Source organism: Symphalangus syndactylus, chromosome 12 (genome assembly GCF_028878055.3).
Source record: "Symphalangus syndactylus isolate Jambi chromosome 12, NHGRI_mSymSyn1-v2.1_pri, whole genome shotgun sequence".
Taxonomy (NCBI): Eukaryota; Metazoa; Chordata; class Mammalia; order Primates; family Hylobatidae; genus Symphalangus; species Symphalangus syndactylus.
In genome coordinates, this window is record NC_072441.2 from 133,516,537 (window position 1) to 133,531,880 (window position 15,344).

The window sequence follows — 15,344 nt, forward strand, 5'->3', positions numbered from 1 at the left end:
GAGATGGAGGTTGCGGTGAGCCGAGATCGTGCCATTGCACTCTAGCCTGGGCGACAGAGCAAGACTCAGTCTCAAAAAAAAAAAAAAAAAAAAAAGAAAAAAGAACTGAAAAAAATGAACAGGGCATCAGTGACCTGAGGGACAATATCAAGTGCTCCATCATATAGGCAGACTGTGTGTCAGAAATAGAAGGTGGAGGAGAACCCCAAAATTTGACAAAACAATGCCCAAAATTTTTCCAAATTTTATTAAGACTACTAAACATTTACGTCGAAAAAGTTCAATGAATCCTAAACAGAATAAAGGTAAGTTCAAAACCATACAAAACCAATCACTATATTTAAGAACAGATACGCTATGTGGTAAAAACAATAAATAGCTAAGGCAAGATTAATCAAAATTCACTATAGTGGTTACCTCTGCAAAGGATGGGGAATTCAAAGCTTTAAATGTACTGGTAGATCACTTTTCCTTCTTTTTCTTTGAATTTTATTTTTTACAGAGACAAGGTCACGCTGGTCTCAAACTCCTGGCCTCAAGTTATCCTAAGCATTTTTATTATTTTGTATTATTTTTCTTTTTCCTTTTTTTTGACCTTCCTAACGTGAGTGCATTTATTATTAAATTGGATATATACAAAATATTTTTTGCAGGTATGATAGATATCACAATCAATGGAAAATGAATCAAGTTCATCCATTCTTCTTCTGTGTTACTTATAACACAAGTCAGGAACCTGGAAGTCATCATTGGCCTCGCCCTCACCTACCATATCCAGTTAACTATCACTTTCCTACTTCTCCCTACCGCCACTCTCACACTCTGGCCAAAGCCACCTTGACTCTCACCTGAAATACTGCTATGTCCCTTCCTCTCCCTTACATTCTCACTCTAATCTAATCTCCATGTTGCAGCCAAAGAAAACAACCTTATCTCTCCATCTTGAATCTATCTCACCATCCCCTTTACTATCAGAAGCAAGAGTGACAAGTAAATTTCCCAAGACACCTCATAGCCAGGAAATGGCAGAGGCAGGATTCAAAATCTATTAGAGTCCACAGGTCTTGTTTGTTTTGAGATAGAGACTCGCTCAGTCGCCCAGGCTGGAGTGCAATGGTGAGATCTCAGCTCACGGCAACCTCCACCTCCTGGGTTCAAGAGATTCTCCCATCAGCCTCCCAAGTAGCTAGGATTACAGGTGCCCGCCATATGCCAGGCTAATTTTTGTATTTTTTGTAGAGATGGGGTTTCACCATGTTGGCCAGGCTGGTCTCGAATCTTTAATCTCAAGTGATCCGCCTGCCTTGGCCTCCAAAAGTGCTGGGATTACAGGCGTGAGCCACCGCACCGGGCCCAATTTGTGCACTTCTAGTAACATCCCTCCTTTGCTAGATTGTGACCTCCACAAGAGCAGGAGCCTGTTTTGCCCACCGTTGTAGTGCACATCATACACCCTTGATCACTCTGGTCCTCTCCAAGTCCACTTCTTGGTGAAAACTAGGTCACCAAGCAGACAACAAGCAATCTGGTTTGCTGACCCTACCCACGAGGCTGTGTGTGAGCCAGGTGGGCTGGGGAACAGAGACTAGCCCTGGCCCAGTGAACCCGAGATGGCCTGCTCCATGGAAGGGATCTGGTGCCCTAGTAGAAAGACACTTTGAGTACCCAAGACTTCAATCCCTGGGGCTAGTGAATGGGTCATAAATGAGCCCCTTCTGCCCCTGTTCTTTTAATCATGTCCACTCCCCTCACATAGGAGCTTGGATGAAGGGCACCTGGATGTCCATCCCAGGTATACTGGGGCCACTAGTAACACAGACAAAGGCAGCAAAGCAGGACAGGGTCACGGTAGGGGTGGGAGGGCAGGGGCAGGCACGGCCAAGGCTGTGGGGCTTCCCCAGAGGCCCAGATAGGCTTGAGCCCGCAGAGGACCAGCTTCTCTTCTTGGCAGCACTGATGACACATTATAAATGTTGTCTATGATCTTTCTGCTCTGCAGAGGCGGGGTGCCTTCATGCACCCCTGAATCCTTACTGTCTATGCCATAGTTTCCAGAAGACAGACATGTCCAACGGTATATGTCCAAGAAATATGAGGTGCAGCTAGCCCCCATGAGTCCTTCGGGTCTGATGGAGGCACCTCCTTGAGAAGTCTTTCTTCCCTGACACATCCTTTAGTTAACTCCATGCTCCTCACCACGGGTCTCCACAGCCTTGGTGCGCTCAGTATTGTGGGCTCAAAAACCATTTTGCTGAATGAATGTAGAACTTGAGGACTGCCTCTCCTCTGAGCAGTTGCCATGTCCAGTGCTCTCTGCCTGGAATCCTCTTCCTTCTTCATTCACCTGTACAGTTTATTTCAAAATTTGAGGGATTACTAGGTGTTACACTCTTACTGGGCCCAGGGATTGCCTCCTCCAGAAAGCCTTCCTGACCCTTCCACTGGGGGCTCCTCTTCCCCATGGCTACTGTACCGAGGTGGACCTCTGAGCCCCCAGATCAAGATGGTCCCTTGAGCACAGAAACCAGCTCTGATTCATCTCCCTGTGCTTGGCACCAGCCTGGGTTCAGGAAACACCCATAGAAGGCACCATCTTCTTAGGGAAGAGACCATCTCTGGGGCAGACAGATCCTGGTTGAAATTCTAGCTCTGCACTTGATAGCTTGGCCAAGTTCCTTTCTCTCTATCAGTTTGCTAGAGTAAAACAGCCTGCCAAGTCTAAATATGAGGTTCTAAACTACCTGGTTGCTTTGCCAAGATAGTCATTATCCCTTTAACCCCAAGGGAGAGCAGAGAAAGATAGGCCACTTAATATCGGGTGCTTGGTAGTCCAGGGACCTAAGGAAGTTGGGAGGAGAAGAAGTTATAGTGAGATTCATCTTTATTTGCCCCAGTCTTAGGTCCTCCTTTCCCTCCTAGTCCTCAGTCACCTAGAAAACAGAGCCTGGGCCGGGTGTGGTGGCTCACACTTGTAATCCCAGCACTTTGGGAGGCTGAGGCTGGCGGATCACGAGGTCAGGAGATCAAGACCACGGTGAAACCCCGTCTCTACTAAAAATACAAAAAATTAGCCGGGCGTGGTGGCGGGCGCCTGTAGTCCCAGCTACTCGGAGAGGCTGAGGCAGGAGAATGGCGTGAACCCGGGAGGCGGAGCTTGCAGTGAGCCAAGATTGCGCCACTGCACTCCAGCCTGGGCGATGGAGCGAGACTCCATCTCAAAAAAAAAAAAAAAAAAGAAAGAAAAAGAAAACAGAGCCTGAAAACACGAACTAAGTACTGGTGTTTTATTTGGAGAGGTGCAAACCCAAGGCATTGGAAGTGAGAAAATGGAAGAAAGGCAGGAAAGAATGGGAAGTAACGCAAGGTGATGTATTTAACAGGTTGGGGTGGGCACTGCTTCATGACAAGCCTTGCAGAGGGCACAGTAGTTGTGTCCACTGGCTACTTGGGAGGTCTCCCCATTGATGGTACTGTTTTGGAGAATTGGTGCCATGCAGCAATTCATGAAAGGTAGGGAAAAGGGGGGAATTGATCTGCCTGAGTCTCACCTATCTCCCATTTTCCACTAGTCAAAAAAAAAATTTTTTTTTTTGAGATGGAGTCCTGCTGTCGCCCAGGCTGGAGTGCAATGGCACAATCTTGGCTCACCGCAACCTCCACCTCCCAGGTGCAAGCCATTCTCCTGCCTCACCCTCTTGAATACCTCGGACTACAGGCGCATGCCACCATGCCCAGCTAATTTTTGTATTTTTAGTAGAGACACGGTTTCACCATATTGGCCAGGCTAGTCTCGAACTCCTGACCTTGTGATCCACCCACCTCAGCCTCCCAAAGTATTGGGATTGCAGGTGTGAGCCACCACGCCCGGCCTCAAATTTTATCCCATAAATATTAACTCCCAGCCAGACACCATGGCTTATGCCTGTAATCCCAGCATTTTGGGAAGCTGAGGTGGGCGGACCACTTGAGGCCAGGAGTTTGAGATTAGCCCGGCCAACATGGTGAAACCCTGTTGGTGGCACGTGCCTGTAATCCCAGCTATTCAAGAGGCTGAAGCAGGAGAATCGTTTGAACCCGGGAGGCAGAGGTTGCAGTGAGCTGAGATCACACCACTGTACTCCAGCCATGGTGACAGAGCAAGACTCCATCTCAAATAAATAAATTTCCCCACACTTCTAAGTTTGCTGGCAGCCACTTGGGATGCCAGATCCCGTGCCCTATGCTAGGGCATTCCATCCAAGTCTGTAAAGTGGTGGGAAGAAACAGAAACTCTGGGTACATGGCCAGTGAGTGCCAGGGAGAATGATGCAGTATATGTACCATGTCCAATACAGTCCAAAACTAGCTTTTTCATTTTCTGGAAGAAACAAAGCATAGTGATCCAAGAACTTTCTCCAGGTCACGTGGATATTAAGTGGCAAATTCAGGATTTGAAAATAGTCTGGCTCTGGAAATTGGATTTTATGTAGCAAGCAATGGAGTCACTAAAGGGTTTTAAGCTGGGGAGCGACAAGAAATAAAGAGCATTTTAATGAAGCTCCCAGTCTCTACTGTGCTCCACATTCCCATCTGACTAAACTCCAGCAGAAGCAGGTGGCCCCAGAGAGGTTAAGGGCATCCGAGACAGGGTTTGAGGAGTCTCTGGCTCCAGAGCTCCGTGTGGGCTTCAACACTGACCCATAATCTTCCTGTCTTCATCTAATCCTACACCTACGAAAGAGAAGAGCTGGTCAGAGGCAGGTAGGATCTGTGTAGAAAAGCCAAAATGAGGCCAGGCGCAGTGGCTCACGCCTGTAATCCCAGCACTTTGGGAGGCCGGGGTGGGCAGATCATGAAGTCAGGAGATCGAGACCATCCTGGCTAACACAGTGAAACCCCGTCTCTACTAAAAATACAAAAAATTACCCGGGCCTGGTGGCACGTGCCTGTAGTCCCAGCTACTCGTGAGGCTGAGGCAGGAGAATCACTTGAACCTGGGAGGTGGAGGGTGCAGTGAATCGAATCGCGCCACTGCACTCCAGCCTGGGAGACAGAACGAGACTCCGTCTCAAACAAATAAAAAGGAAAAAGGAAAAAGAAAACCCAGAATGAGGAGAGGAGACTGACCTAAGGACCAGCAGCAGGAGGACTGTCCTGCTCTCCCTCGGGGGCCTGTGGGTCTGAGGGTGCCGGCCGATGAGTTTTCTGGTGTTGCTTGAGATGGTCAGACCTCATGAACTCCCGGCTGCACTGATCACATTTATATGGTCGATATCTGGTGTGTACTCGCATATGTCGTCTAAGCTCATCAGAACGGAAGAAAGACCATGAACAACTTTCCCAGTTGCAAGAATACGGCCTCTCACCTGGGAACGACAAGGGAGAGATGGAATTTAGAATAGAGTAGGAAGGAAGGGGTCTGACTCTGTGAGGCAGAGCAGTCCAGGTTGAGGATTCAAAAGGGAAGGTCCAAGGAACCAGGGAGGGGCAACACAATTAGGAGTGCCCGCCCCAGTCATCTTGGCACAGTCCTCCTGTATGGCAAGTCAGGGGGCCAGTCTAGCTTAGCTCCAAGCTTGGAAGATGAAAGGCTCATCCCAAACAATTACCCACCAGTGGCCCAGGACAAATCTAAAGCCCAGAGACTCCTCCATCCCTACCCCTCCTGACACCTCCTTCACCTGTGTGCTTGCGCTGGTGGCTCACGAGATGGGAGCGCTTGGTATAAGCTTTTCCGCAGTTCTCGTAGTCGCAGCAGTAAGGCCTTGCCTCTGAGGAGCCCCCTCTACCAGTCCTTTGCTGAGGCCTGGAGTTCTTCTCTGCTGTCTGTGGAGCAGGTCTGGGCTGCTCCGGTAGAAATGGGCCTTCTTGAGAGTCTGGCTGACTGACAAGAGAGGCCTGAGATCCTAAAACCAGCAATGACTGGGACTCAGCTAGGGGCATCCCAAGGTCATGGGCATCTTGCGGGGGCAACTTCTGAGCCATGGAGGGGAGCACTGCCTGGGCCTCAGTGGAAGGTACGGTCGGGCCCAACAACATTTCGTCAGAAGGTACTGTCGAGAGGCCAGGGTAAGGCATTGGAGGGGTCCCAGTGTGGGACATCATTGGGATTCCAGTGCAAGCCGAGACTGGCAGCCCATTGGGGGGCATCCTTAGATTCTCACTGAAGGGCCTGGCCACCCTTGGAATATTGGGCTCTCCTGTGGGCATTAGTTGGGGCCCACTGAAAATCATCTCTTGCTGAGGGGGAGACACTCTCTGACAGTAAGCCATCAGGGAAGGAGTGAGAGTCGCTTGGGGGCAGTAGCTCATACCACGCTCAGGCAGTGGCATACTAAACTGTGGCCCCCCTTCATCCACATTCTGCCCCGGCGCCTCAACAGACACCAAAGGGGACCCCAGCATCTCTGCGCCGTGAGGAAAGTGCTGCATGCTTGGTAGGCCTTGGTTCCAAGAGGTGTGCACTCCAGAGCTTCCAGAAGATGAAGACATGTTCAAGGTGGGCGCTGAGCTCTCGTTATCCTTGGGGAAAAAGAGTCAGGTGATTTTTGCTCAAATTCCAGTTCCACATGTTCATCCTCTTCATCCCCACACCCCATCCTAATCCAGCCCTCTATTTCCATCTCTTGCTGGAATTAGCCTGCCGACAGACCATTTCACAGCTTGGGCGTTCTTTTTTTTTTTTTTTTTTTTTTTGAGACAGAGTCTTGCTCTGTTGCCCAGGCTGGAGTGCAGTGGCGCAATCTCGGCTCACTGCAACTCCGCCTCCCGGGTTCACGCCATTCTCCTGCCTCAGCCTCTCCGAGTAGCTGGGACTACAGGCACCCGCCACCACGCCCGGCTAATTTTTTGTATTTTTAGTAGAGACGGGGTTTCACAGTGGTCTCGATCTCCTGACTTCGTGATCCGCCCACCTTAGCCTCCCAAAGTGCTGGGATTACAGGCGTGAGCCACTGCGCCCGGCCCAGACTCCAGATTATACATAAGTGTGAAAGTGAAAGAACATCCTAAACCAGCAGAACGGGTGCAGAAACCACAGAGATAGAAGGAATTGAGGCTGCAGATGGGTTTTGGCTGTGGCAAAACTTAGACATCATCTGCAAATATTTACAGCGTCTGCCCTGAGTGGGAACTGTCTGGGCAGGTCTGAGATCAAGCATTGGAGGAGATATGGGGAAAAGGCAGATGTGAAAAAAACACTTCTTAAAAAAAGGGATGGGGGTTGTCTGGAAGTCAGGGGCAGTATCCCTTAATGACTGACTTGCATGAAGGGTAAGAAAGAGATTGGTGGTAGAAGGTCTTAAAATAGGATAGGAGCCAAGAACCATATTTTTAAAAACTGTCAGTAGGCTCACAACTATCTAATCCCAGCACTTTGGGAGGCTGAGGCAGGTGGATTGCTTGAGCTCATAAATTTCAAAAAGAAAAGCAAAATCAGCTAGGTGTGGTGGCGTGTGCCTGTAGTCCCAGCTACTTGGGAGGCTGAGGCAGGAGAATCACTTGAGTCCAGGAGGCAGAGGTTGCGGTAAGCTGAGATTGTGCCATTGCACTCCAGCCTGTGCTGACAGAGTGAGACCCTGTCTCAAGAAGACAACAGCAACAAAAAAGTTCATTACTGTAGCAATAGAAGAGGGAGCTCTTGAGTTGAGAAACGAATAAAGCTACCCTATCATCTCCTATTCACTCTTCAATTGGGATGGTCCAGAAAAGAACAATCTATTCAAATATGACAACCAAAAGAGAAGTTTAAAATACAATATCCATACCAGATACTAAACCATCAAGACAGAAATTGAAGATTGCAATTAAAAAAAAAGTCACCAGAAAATTGTTGCTACAAATCAAGGGAAAATGTAACAACATTCAAACACAGGAAAGAAAAGAAAGAGAAGAAAGAAAGAGAGAGAGAGAGACTAAGAAAGAAAGAAAAAAAGAAGAAAGAAAGAAAAAAGAAAGAAAGAAAGAAGAAAGAAGAAAGAAAGAAAGAAAGAAAGAAAAAAAAAGAAAGAAAGAAAGAAAGAAAGAAAGAAGGAAAGAAAGAAAGAAAGAAAGAAAGAAAGAAAGAAAGAAAGAAAGAAGAAAGAAAGAAAGAAAGCAGAAAGAAAGAAAGAAAGAAAGAAAGAAAGAAAGAAAGAAAGAAAGAAAGAAAGAAAGAAAGAAAGAAAGAAAAAGAGATCCGCCGAGGCAGGCAGATCACTTGAGGTCAGGAGTTCAAGGAAGGAAGGAGGGAGGGAGGGAGGGAAGGAAGGAAGGAGGGAGGGAAGGAAGGAAGGAAGGAAGGAAAAACTTGAAGCAATTACAACTTTTGCAGCAGTTATAGGAACATCACAGGTCAGAGATAGGGAAATTCAAAAAAGTTACATCCATACAACAGGATGGGGTTACATTAGAGAGTAGGGAATGGGGAAAGATAAGAAAGGGACACTGGACGGGCTACTATTTCTTGACCTGAGTGACAGTTTCACAGGTTTTACTTTGTAACAGTTCATTACTTTGTAGCAGCTGTACTTACATTCACTTTTCTGTTTGAGTGTCATTTTTAGCAATATGGTTTAAAATAAGTTAGTATTGCTAGACAGCGCCTCATGCCTATGATCCTAGCTCTTTGGGAGGCCCAGGTGGAAGGATGGCTTGAGTCCAGGAGTTCAAGACCAGCCTGAGCAACATAGGGAATCCTCATCTCTATAAAGAATTAAAAAAAAAAAAAAAACCAAGCCAGGCATGGTAGCATGCGCCTGTGGTCCCAGCCACTCAGGAGGCTGAAGTGGAAAGGATCACTTGAGCCTGGGAAGTTGAAGCTGCAGTGAGCTGTGATCGCATCACTGCTGTCCAGCCTGGGTGACAGAGTGAGACCCCATCTCAAAAAAAAAAATAATAATGCTAAATTTAAATAGGAAATATTCTATACAAATTCACAAAGTAAAAAAATATATATTTTTTCTAACTCTGTCCAGTAAAATAACCTATCGAAGCATTTGTGATTCTAATAACAACGTGTGCCTCTAGAGCCTAGACTTGTCTCTAATCCTATTCTTTGCTAAAAGTTAGACCAAGAATTTCCTGACTCCAAGACTGGGAAAAGGAAGGTTTAAGGGAGCCTGGTACATTTTGTGCCAGAAAATAAGCGAGCTTTCAAAGATTAGGATCGGGTCAAAAGGACACAGGAAGTGACATCAAGGAAGATGGCAGTGTAGGAAGCACCAGGAACCTGTATCCTCAGCCTGGTAACTATCACACTGGCAGCATCTGTCTAAGTTTTTTGGAACAATGAAGGGTATTAAAGGTTTGTAACTTCCAAAGGAAGGCTTTGAAAGTAAATTGCAGTTAATTTTGGTCAACCTAAATTCTTAGGTAGGTAGTAGCTACCGATACACACCCCATGTTCCTGGAGCAACTTGCATGCAGCTTGCAGGAGCCAGAGTGGGCAATAAAAACCTTGTCCTCCAACTATTAGGGAATCTATATCCTGATTGTTATTTGCTGTTTCTGATTATGAGGTGCAGACAGAGGTAGGCAGCCACTGTGGCAACTCAACTCCCAATGTTACAACCCCCTCCTCTTCCCACTGAAGAGACTTGCAGATATGAATACAAACATCCAAGAAGCTCAACAAAATTCAAGTAGGATAAACTCACAGACCTATACCAAGAAACATTATAATAAAATGGTTGAGGCCGGGTGCGGTGGCTCACACCTGTAATTCCAACACTTTGGGAGGCCGAGGCAGGCAGATCACTTGAGATCAGAAGTTCAAGGCCAGCCTGGCCAACATGGTGAAACCCCGTTTCAACTAAAAATACAAAAATTATCCAGGTGTGGTGGTGGGCACCTGTAATCCCAGCTACTCAGGAGGCTGAGGCACGAGAATTGCTTGAACCCAGGAGGCAGAGGTTGCAGTGAGCCGAGATCACACTATTGCATTCCAGAGAGCAAGACCCTGTCTCAAAAATAAAAAATAAAACTGTTGAAAGCCCAAGACAAAGAGATAATCTTGAAAATAGCAAGAAGTGACTCATCGCTTATAGGGGATCCCACAAATTACCAGAAGCTCTTTCATCAAAAACCTTAGACACTAAAAGACCATGGGTTGATATATTGAAAGTACTAAAGGAAAAAAAATAACTATTAACCATCCTATATATGGCAAAACTGTCTTTGCAAAATGAGGAAGAAATTAGACATTCCCAGGTAGACAAAAGCTGAGAGATCATTACCACTAGACATGTCCTGCAAGAAATGCTAATGGCAGTTCTTCAGGTTGAAATGAAGCGACGCTAGACAGTAGCTTGAAGCCATGTGAAGAAATCTGTCATAAGAAAAATTTCTGATAAGGGTAAATATATGGACAATTGTAAAAGTGAGTATTATTTTAACTTTGATATATAACTCCACTTTTTGTTTTCTACATGATTTAAAAGAATACATAAAATTTATCCTTTTATTTTTTGACATACAATGCATAAAAATGTAATTTCATGAGATCAGTAACTGAAAAGAGGTGGGAATGGAGCTATACAGAAGCAGTTTTTATGTGCTATTGAAGTTAATCTGGTATAAATTCAAATTAGATAGAATGTTATTGTCAAATGTAATCCCCATGGCAACCACAAAGGAAATAGCTAGAGAATACATACAAAAGGGGCCAGGCACAGCAGCTCACACCTGTAATCCCAGCATTTTGGGAGACAGAGGTGGGTGGATCACTTGAGGTCAGGAGTTCGAGACCAGCCTGGCCAACATGGTAAAACCCCATCTCTACTAAAAACATAAAGATTAGCCAAGTATGGTGGCACGTGCCTGTAGTCCTCGCTACTCGGAGGCTGAGGCAGGAGAATTGCTTGAACCCAGGAGGTGGAGGCTGTAGTCAGCTGGGATCCAGCCACTGCACTCCAGCCTGGGGAGAGAGTGAGACTCTGTCTCAAAAAAAAAAAAAAAAAACGGCCATTTGTACTGCAGTCGGTCAGTATTCCGTTGTTGGATTCTGTGCACTATCGGACCCAAAGGGTGACGGCACCGCTAGGATGAAGCTCATGAGATTTTTGATGAAACTGAGTCATGAAACTGTAACCATTGCATTGAAGAACAGAACACAGGTCCATGGAACAATCACAGGTGTGGATGTCAGCATGAATACACATCTTAAAGCTGTGAAAACGACCCTGAAGAACAGAGAACCTGTACAGCTGGAAACGCTGAGTATTCGAGGAAATAACATTCGGTATTTTATTCTACCAGACAGTTTACCTCTGGATACACTACTTGTGGATGTTGAACCTAAGGTGAAATCTAAGAAAAGGGAAGCTGTTGCAGGAAGAGGCAGAGGCAGAGGAAGAGGAAGAGGACGTGGCCGTGGCAGAGGAAGAAGGGGTCCTAGGCGATAATGTCTCTCAAGATTACTGTTTCGAAGTCATATGGGATTTGGGATATTTTTTGCACAGGTTGTGTTTGTTTATGTCAGTTTTTAATAAACATAAATGTGGGACAAAAAAATGAAAAAAGGAAAAGAAATAAAGGAAAAGGAAATTTATTTTGCCATCCCTAAGGAAATTTAATTGAGGAAAAATTTAAATTTAGTGTTAAAACCAGTAGGTGAATGGCTGGTAGGAAACTGGACATTGGATACACACAAGGCAGAATCACACAGACTACTTTCTGACCACAAGGTAAATTTCAATAGAGATCAATGAGGTTTTTCACTACCTTAACACAAGTATCACCAAGTGGTAGCCAGATGTGTCTCCTGATGTAATGCAAGATGAAACCTACCATACACATGAGACACTCTTGCCAAAAATCTTGAATCCAGTTAAACTGTAAAATCTGATCATAACTTAAAGGTAATACAAGTGATAGAAGATAAAGCTAAATGTTTTTTTTTTTTTTTTTTTTTTTGAGATGGAGTCTCGCTCTTTCACCCAGGCTGGAGTGCAGTGGCGCGATCTCGGCTCACTGCAGGCTCCGCCCCCCGGGGTTCACGCCATTCTCCTGCCTCAGCCTCCCTTGTAGCTGGGACTACAGGCGCCTGCCACCTCGCCCGGCTAATTTTTTGTATTTTTTTAGTAGAGACGGGGTTTCACCGTGTTAGCCAGGATGGTCTCGATCTCCTGACCTTGTGATCCGCCCGCCTCGGCCTCCCAAAGTGCTGGGATTACAGGCGTGAGCCACTGCGCCCGGCAAGATAAAGCTAAATGTTATCATGAGGAAGCAATCTGATATATCTGAAAGAAACATTTTATAAGACAAAAGTCAGCATCATGAAAAACTGAACCCCAATCATGAAAAAATAAAACTATTCTAATTCAGAGACTCAAGGGACATAATCACCAGATACAGTGTATGGTCTTAAATTCTGATTTGGACGTACCAGCTACAAAGTACATTTTAGGAATAGCTAGGGGCATTTGAATAAGGCTTGCATCTAAGATAATTTAAAGGAATTATCGGCTGGGCGTGGCGGCTTATGCCTGTAATCCCACCTCTTTGGGAGGCTGAGGTGGGTAGATCATTTGAGGGCAGAAGATTGAGAGCAGCCTGACAAACACAGCAAAACCCCTCTACTAAAAATGCAAAAAATTAGCTGGGCAGAGTGGCACACGCCTATAATCCCAGCTACTTGGGAGGCTGAGGCACGAGAATTGCTTGAACTTGGGAAGTGGAGGTTTCAGTGAGCTGAGATGGTGCCACTGCACCCCAGCCTGGACAACAGCGCCAAGACCCTGTCTCAAAAAAAGTGTGTATATATATATAATTTTGATACGTTTGATTATGTGGTTTCGGCTATAGAGAAAAATGTTCATTTTTAAAAAAAACTCTAGAAGAGTTGTGAAGATCTTGTTTTATTTTTAATTTAATTAATTTTAGAGACAGGATCTCACTATGTTGCCCAGGCTGGAGTGCAGTGGCTATTCACAGGTGTGATCGTGGTGCACCACAGCCTAAAACTCCTGAGCTTAAACGAGCTTTCTGCTTCAGCCTCCTGGGCCGCTAGGACTACAGGTGTGAGCCACCACGCCCAGCCTTATCTGTTTTATTTACCACTATACGCTCAGCAACTAGCATAAGACAGACATATAATAGGAACCAGGTAAATGACTACTGGGTGGTCACCTCTGGGGTGCTCAGCCTCTCTTCCCTAACTCTCAGCAATGGCCCTCTTGTTTTCCCAGTCCTTCATGGCAAATTAAGTTGTCTAAACATGGCTTCACCAGTACTTTGCCTTATGATTCTCCCAAATTTGCTCTGGCCTCCATCTCTCCACAGAACCAGCTTTCATAAAGGTCACCACTGATGACTTCCATCCCACTATGACCAAGCAGCACTTTCCAGACTCCTCGCTTGACCTCTCAGGACTTATACGACCACTGGCCATACCCTTCTTATAATGCTTGGCCTCTCTAACATGCATGGACACACTTTCCAAGCTTTTCTCCTTCCCTTCTCTCAGACCCCCTCCTTCACAGTCTCTTCTGCAGATTCCCCTTTCTCTGCTCTCTCTGGGCAAGCTTCCCTATGCCAGTGGCTCTGTTTCTGTTTACAGTTCAACTATTCCTAAATCTGGAATCTTTGCTCTGGCGAAGATGGCTCCTGAATTTTCCAGCTACCTGTTGTTTGAATCCTTTTGGATGGCCCACAGGCTCTTCCAATGGACTGTGTCCAAAATTCACTAGCATCTTTGCACACCTCCCTCAAACAATGGATTAATCTTGTCCTTCTCATCCTTCACTCTCTCAGAAAATGTCACTATTGTCACCCAATTGTGCAAGCAAGAAATCTGTTACTCTAGATGTCTCCCTCACCACCTAGGGACCAATGATTGTGGTCTCTGCCTCCAAAACATCTCCACAATCTGTGATACATCTAGCTTCTCCATCTCCACTCTCACTTCTGTAGGTAGGCCACCATTTGAATTCTCACCTGGATTATCACAAAAGCTTTCTAACTATTGCCTTGAATCCAGCCCACATCCACCAGGGCACTCCTTTGAAAATGCAAATCTAATTGAGACAGATTATGTTTAAACTCATCAATGGCTTCCTACTGCTCGTGGAATAAACAAGCCTGAATGATCTTAATGGTGTCCCTGGGGCCACCTTCCATCACTGTCTAGGCCCTGGTCTTTCAGTTCCTCCTAAGAGGAAGCATACAGCCTGTGGTCTTGGACCTGGGAAACTTTCACCTGAGGGTTCTCTAGTCCCAGAACAGAGTCTCAGCTGTCTCCTAAGCCTCCCAAATCGGGTCAAACACCTCTGGTATCTGCTCCCATGCGCCCCCGACTTCTCCTTCATGTAACGCTGTACAATTCCAATCATTCAGTTAACGATTTATTAATACAATTTTATATATATCTGTTTCATGGTAAATTCATCATTGTATTTCCAGAGTCTGGCAAAAGCCTACCACTTAGTAGGGCTCCAACTAACATTTTTTTTCTTCCTGTCGTTTCCTGCTCACTTCCTAACTTGGTCTTTGCTGTCCTGCCTACTCAAGTCCCTCGCCAGAAAGTTGCCTGGAACCCTCTTACCCCCCACGCGTCCAACACAAGCTCTACTGCTGGGCGAACATTGTTGGAATAAACGACGTATGATTTACACCCTCAATCTCACAACCCTCCCTTTCCAGTCCCTCCCCAATCTTCCATCCCTCCCTTTGCAACCCCTCCCCCAGTCTCCCATCCCTTCCTTTGCAACCCCTCCCCAGTCTCCCATTCCTTCCTTTGCCACCCTTCCCCTCGGATTTCTACCCCTCGGGTTTCTGCTTCCTCCGCCTCCCCTCTCCTCCAAGGCCTCCCCTCCCCGCCGCCCCCTAGCCTGGGCCCGCCCGGCCTGACAGGGGCTGGCACCTGACTCACCTGGGCAGCTTGGTGCGCTGCCTGCCACCGGCTCAGCTCCCCAGCCTCCTGTTCCATCTCAGCCTGCGGTCGGCCGTACATGAAGACTGGGTGGGGTCTAAACTCTCTACTGAAGAGACAGGGAAACAGCCACCACGGCGTCGCAGGCGGGTATCGGGACATCGCCACGCCACAATCACCTTCTATTTACCTATTTACAGCTGCGCCAGGGGGCGGGGTCAAGGCCCCACCCGTCCCGCCCTACGCCGCCCCCGCAGCCCTGCCCCAGGCTGCCCACCCGCCCTCAGCATGCCCCAACCAAGGCAGCCTCAGCCCACCCGCCCTCAGCATGCCCCAACCAAGGCAGCCTCACGGACAGCCACTTCAGGCCTTGAACGCTTCTTAAAGGAATTTGGTCCACCCACCCAACGCTCCCATTCCACCCTTCAGTCTGAGCAACTGTTTCACCCAAGTGGGGGCTGAGGACACCCAGGTCTCCGACTCCAGCCAGGAGGAGGCTGCAGAGAGAGGCAAGGCT

At 46.8% G+C, this 15,344-nt stretch overlaps 2 protein-coding genes across 2 annotated transcripts; one reads left to right on the forward strand and one right to left on the reverse strand.

Moving 5' to 3' along the window:
* Positions 1–1,672: 1,672 nt before the first annotated feature.
* KLF17 (KLF transcription factor 17) lies at positions 1,673–14,995 on the reverse strand. Its single transcript, XM_055254805.1, has 4 exons — positions 14,828–14,995; positions 5,661–6,501; positions 5,107–5,345; positions 1,673–2,344 (listed from the first exon to the last, which is right to left on the reverse strand). Exons 1-3 carry the CDS (start codon positions 14,987–14,989, stop codon positions 5,107–5,109), a joined length of 1,242 nt encoding a protein of 413 aa, XP_055110780.1. The 5' UTR covers positions 14,990–14,995; the 3' UTR covers positions 1,673–2,344.
* LOC129468887 (small nuclear ribonucleoprotein Sm D1-like) lies at positions 10,973–11,471 on the forward strand. Its single transcript, XM_055254806.2, has 2 exons — positions 10,973–11,091; positions 11,215–11,471. The coding sequence occupies exons 1-2, from the start codon at positions 11,001–11,003 to the stop codon at positions 11,358–11,360; spliced, it is 237 nt and encodes a 78-aa protein (XP_055110781.1). The 5' UTR covers positions 10,973–11,000; the 3' UTR covers positions 11,361–11,471.
* Positions 14,996–15,344: the final 349 nt, after the last annotated feature.

Coding starts and splice junctions, on each gene's coding strand:
- LOC129468887 (XM_055254806.2), top strand. CDS start 11,001: ATGAAGCTCATGAGATTTTTGATGAAACTGAGTCATGAAACTGTAACC. Junction 11,092..11,214: donor GGTCCATGGAACAATCACAG/GTGTGGATGTCA, acceptor TTATTCTACCAG/ACAGTTTACCTCTGGATACA.
- KLF17 (XM_055254805.1), bottom strand. CDS start 14,989: ATGTCCCGATACCCGCCTGCGACGCCGTGGTGGCTGTTTCCCTGTCTC. Junction 6,502..14,827: donor CAGCGCACCAAGCTGCCCAG/GTGAGTCAGGTG, acceptor TTTTTCCCCAAG/GATAACGAGAGCTCAGCGCC. Junction 5,346..5,660: donor CCACCAGCGCAAGCACACAG/GTGAAGGAGGTG, acceptor TGTCGTTCCCAG/GTGAGAGGCCGTATTCTTGC.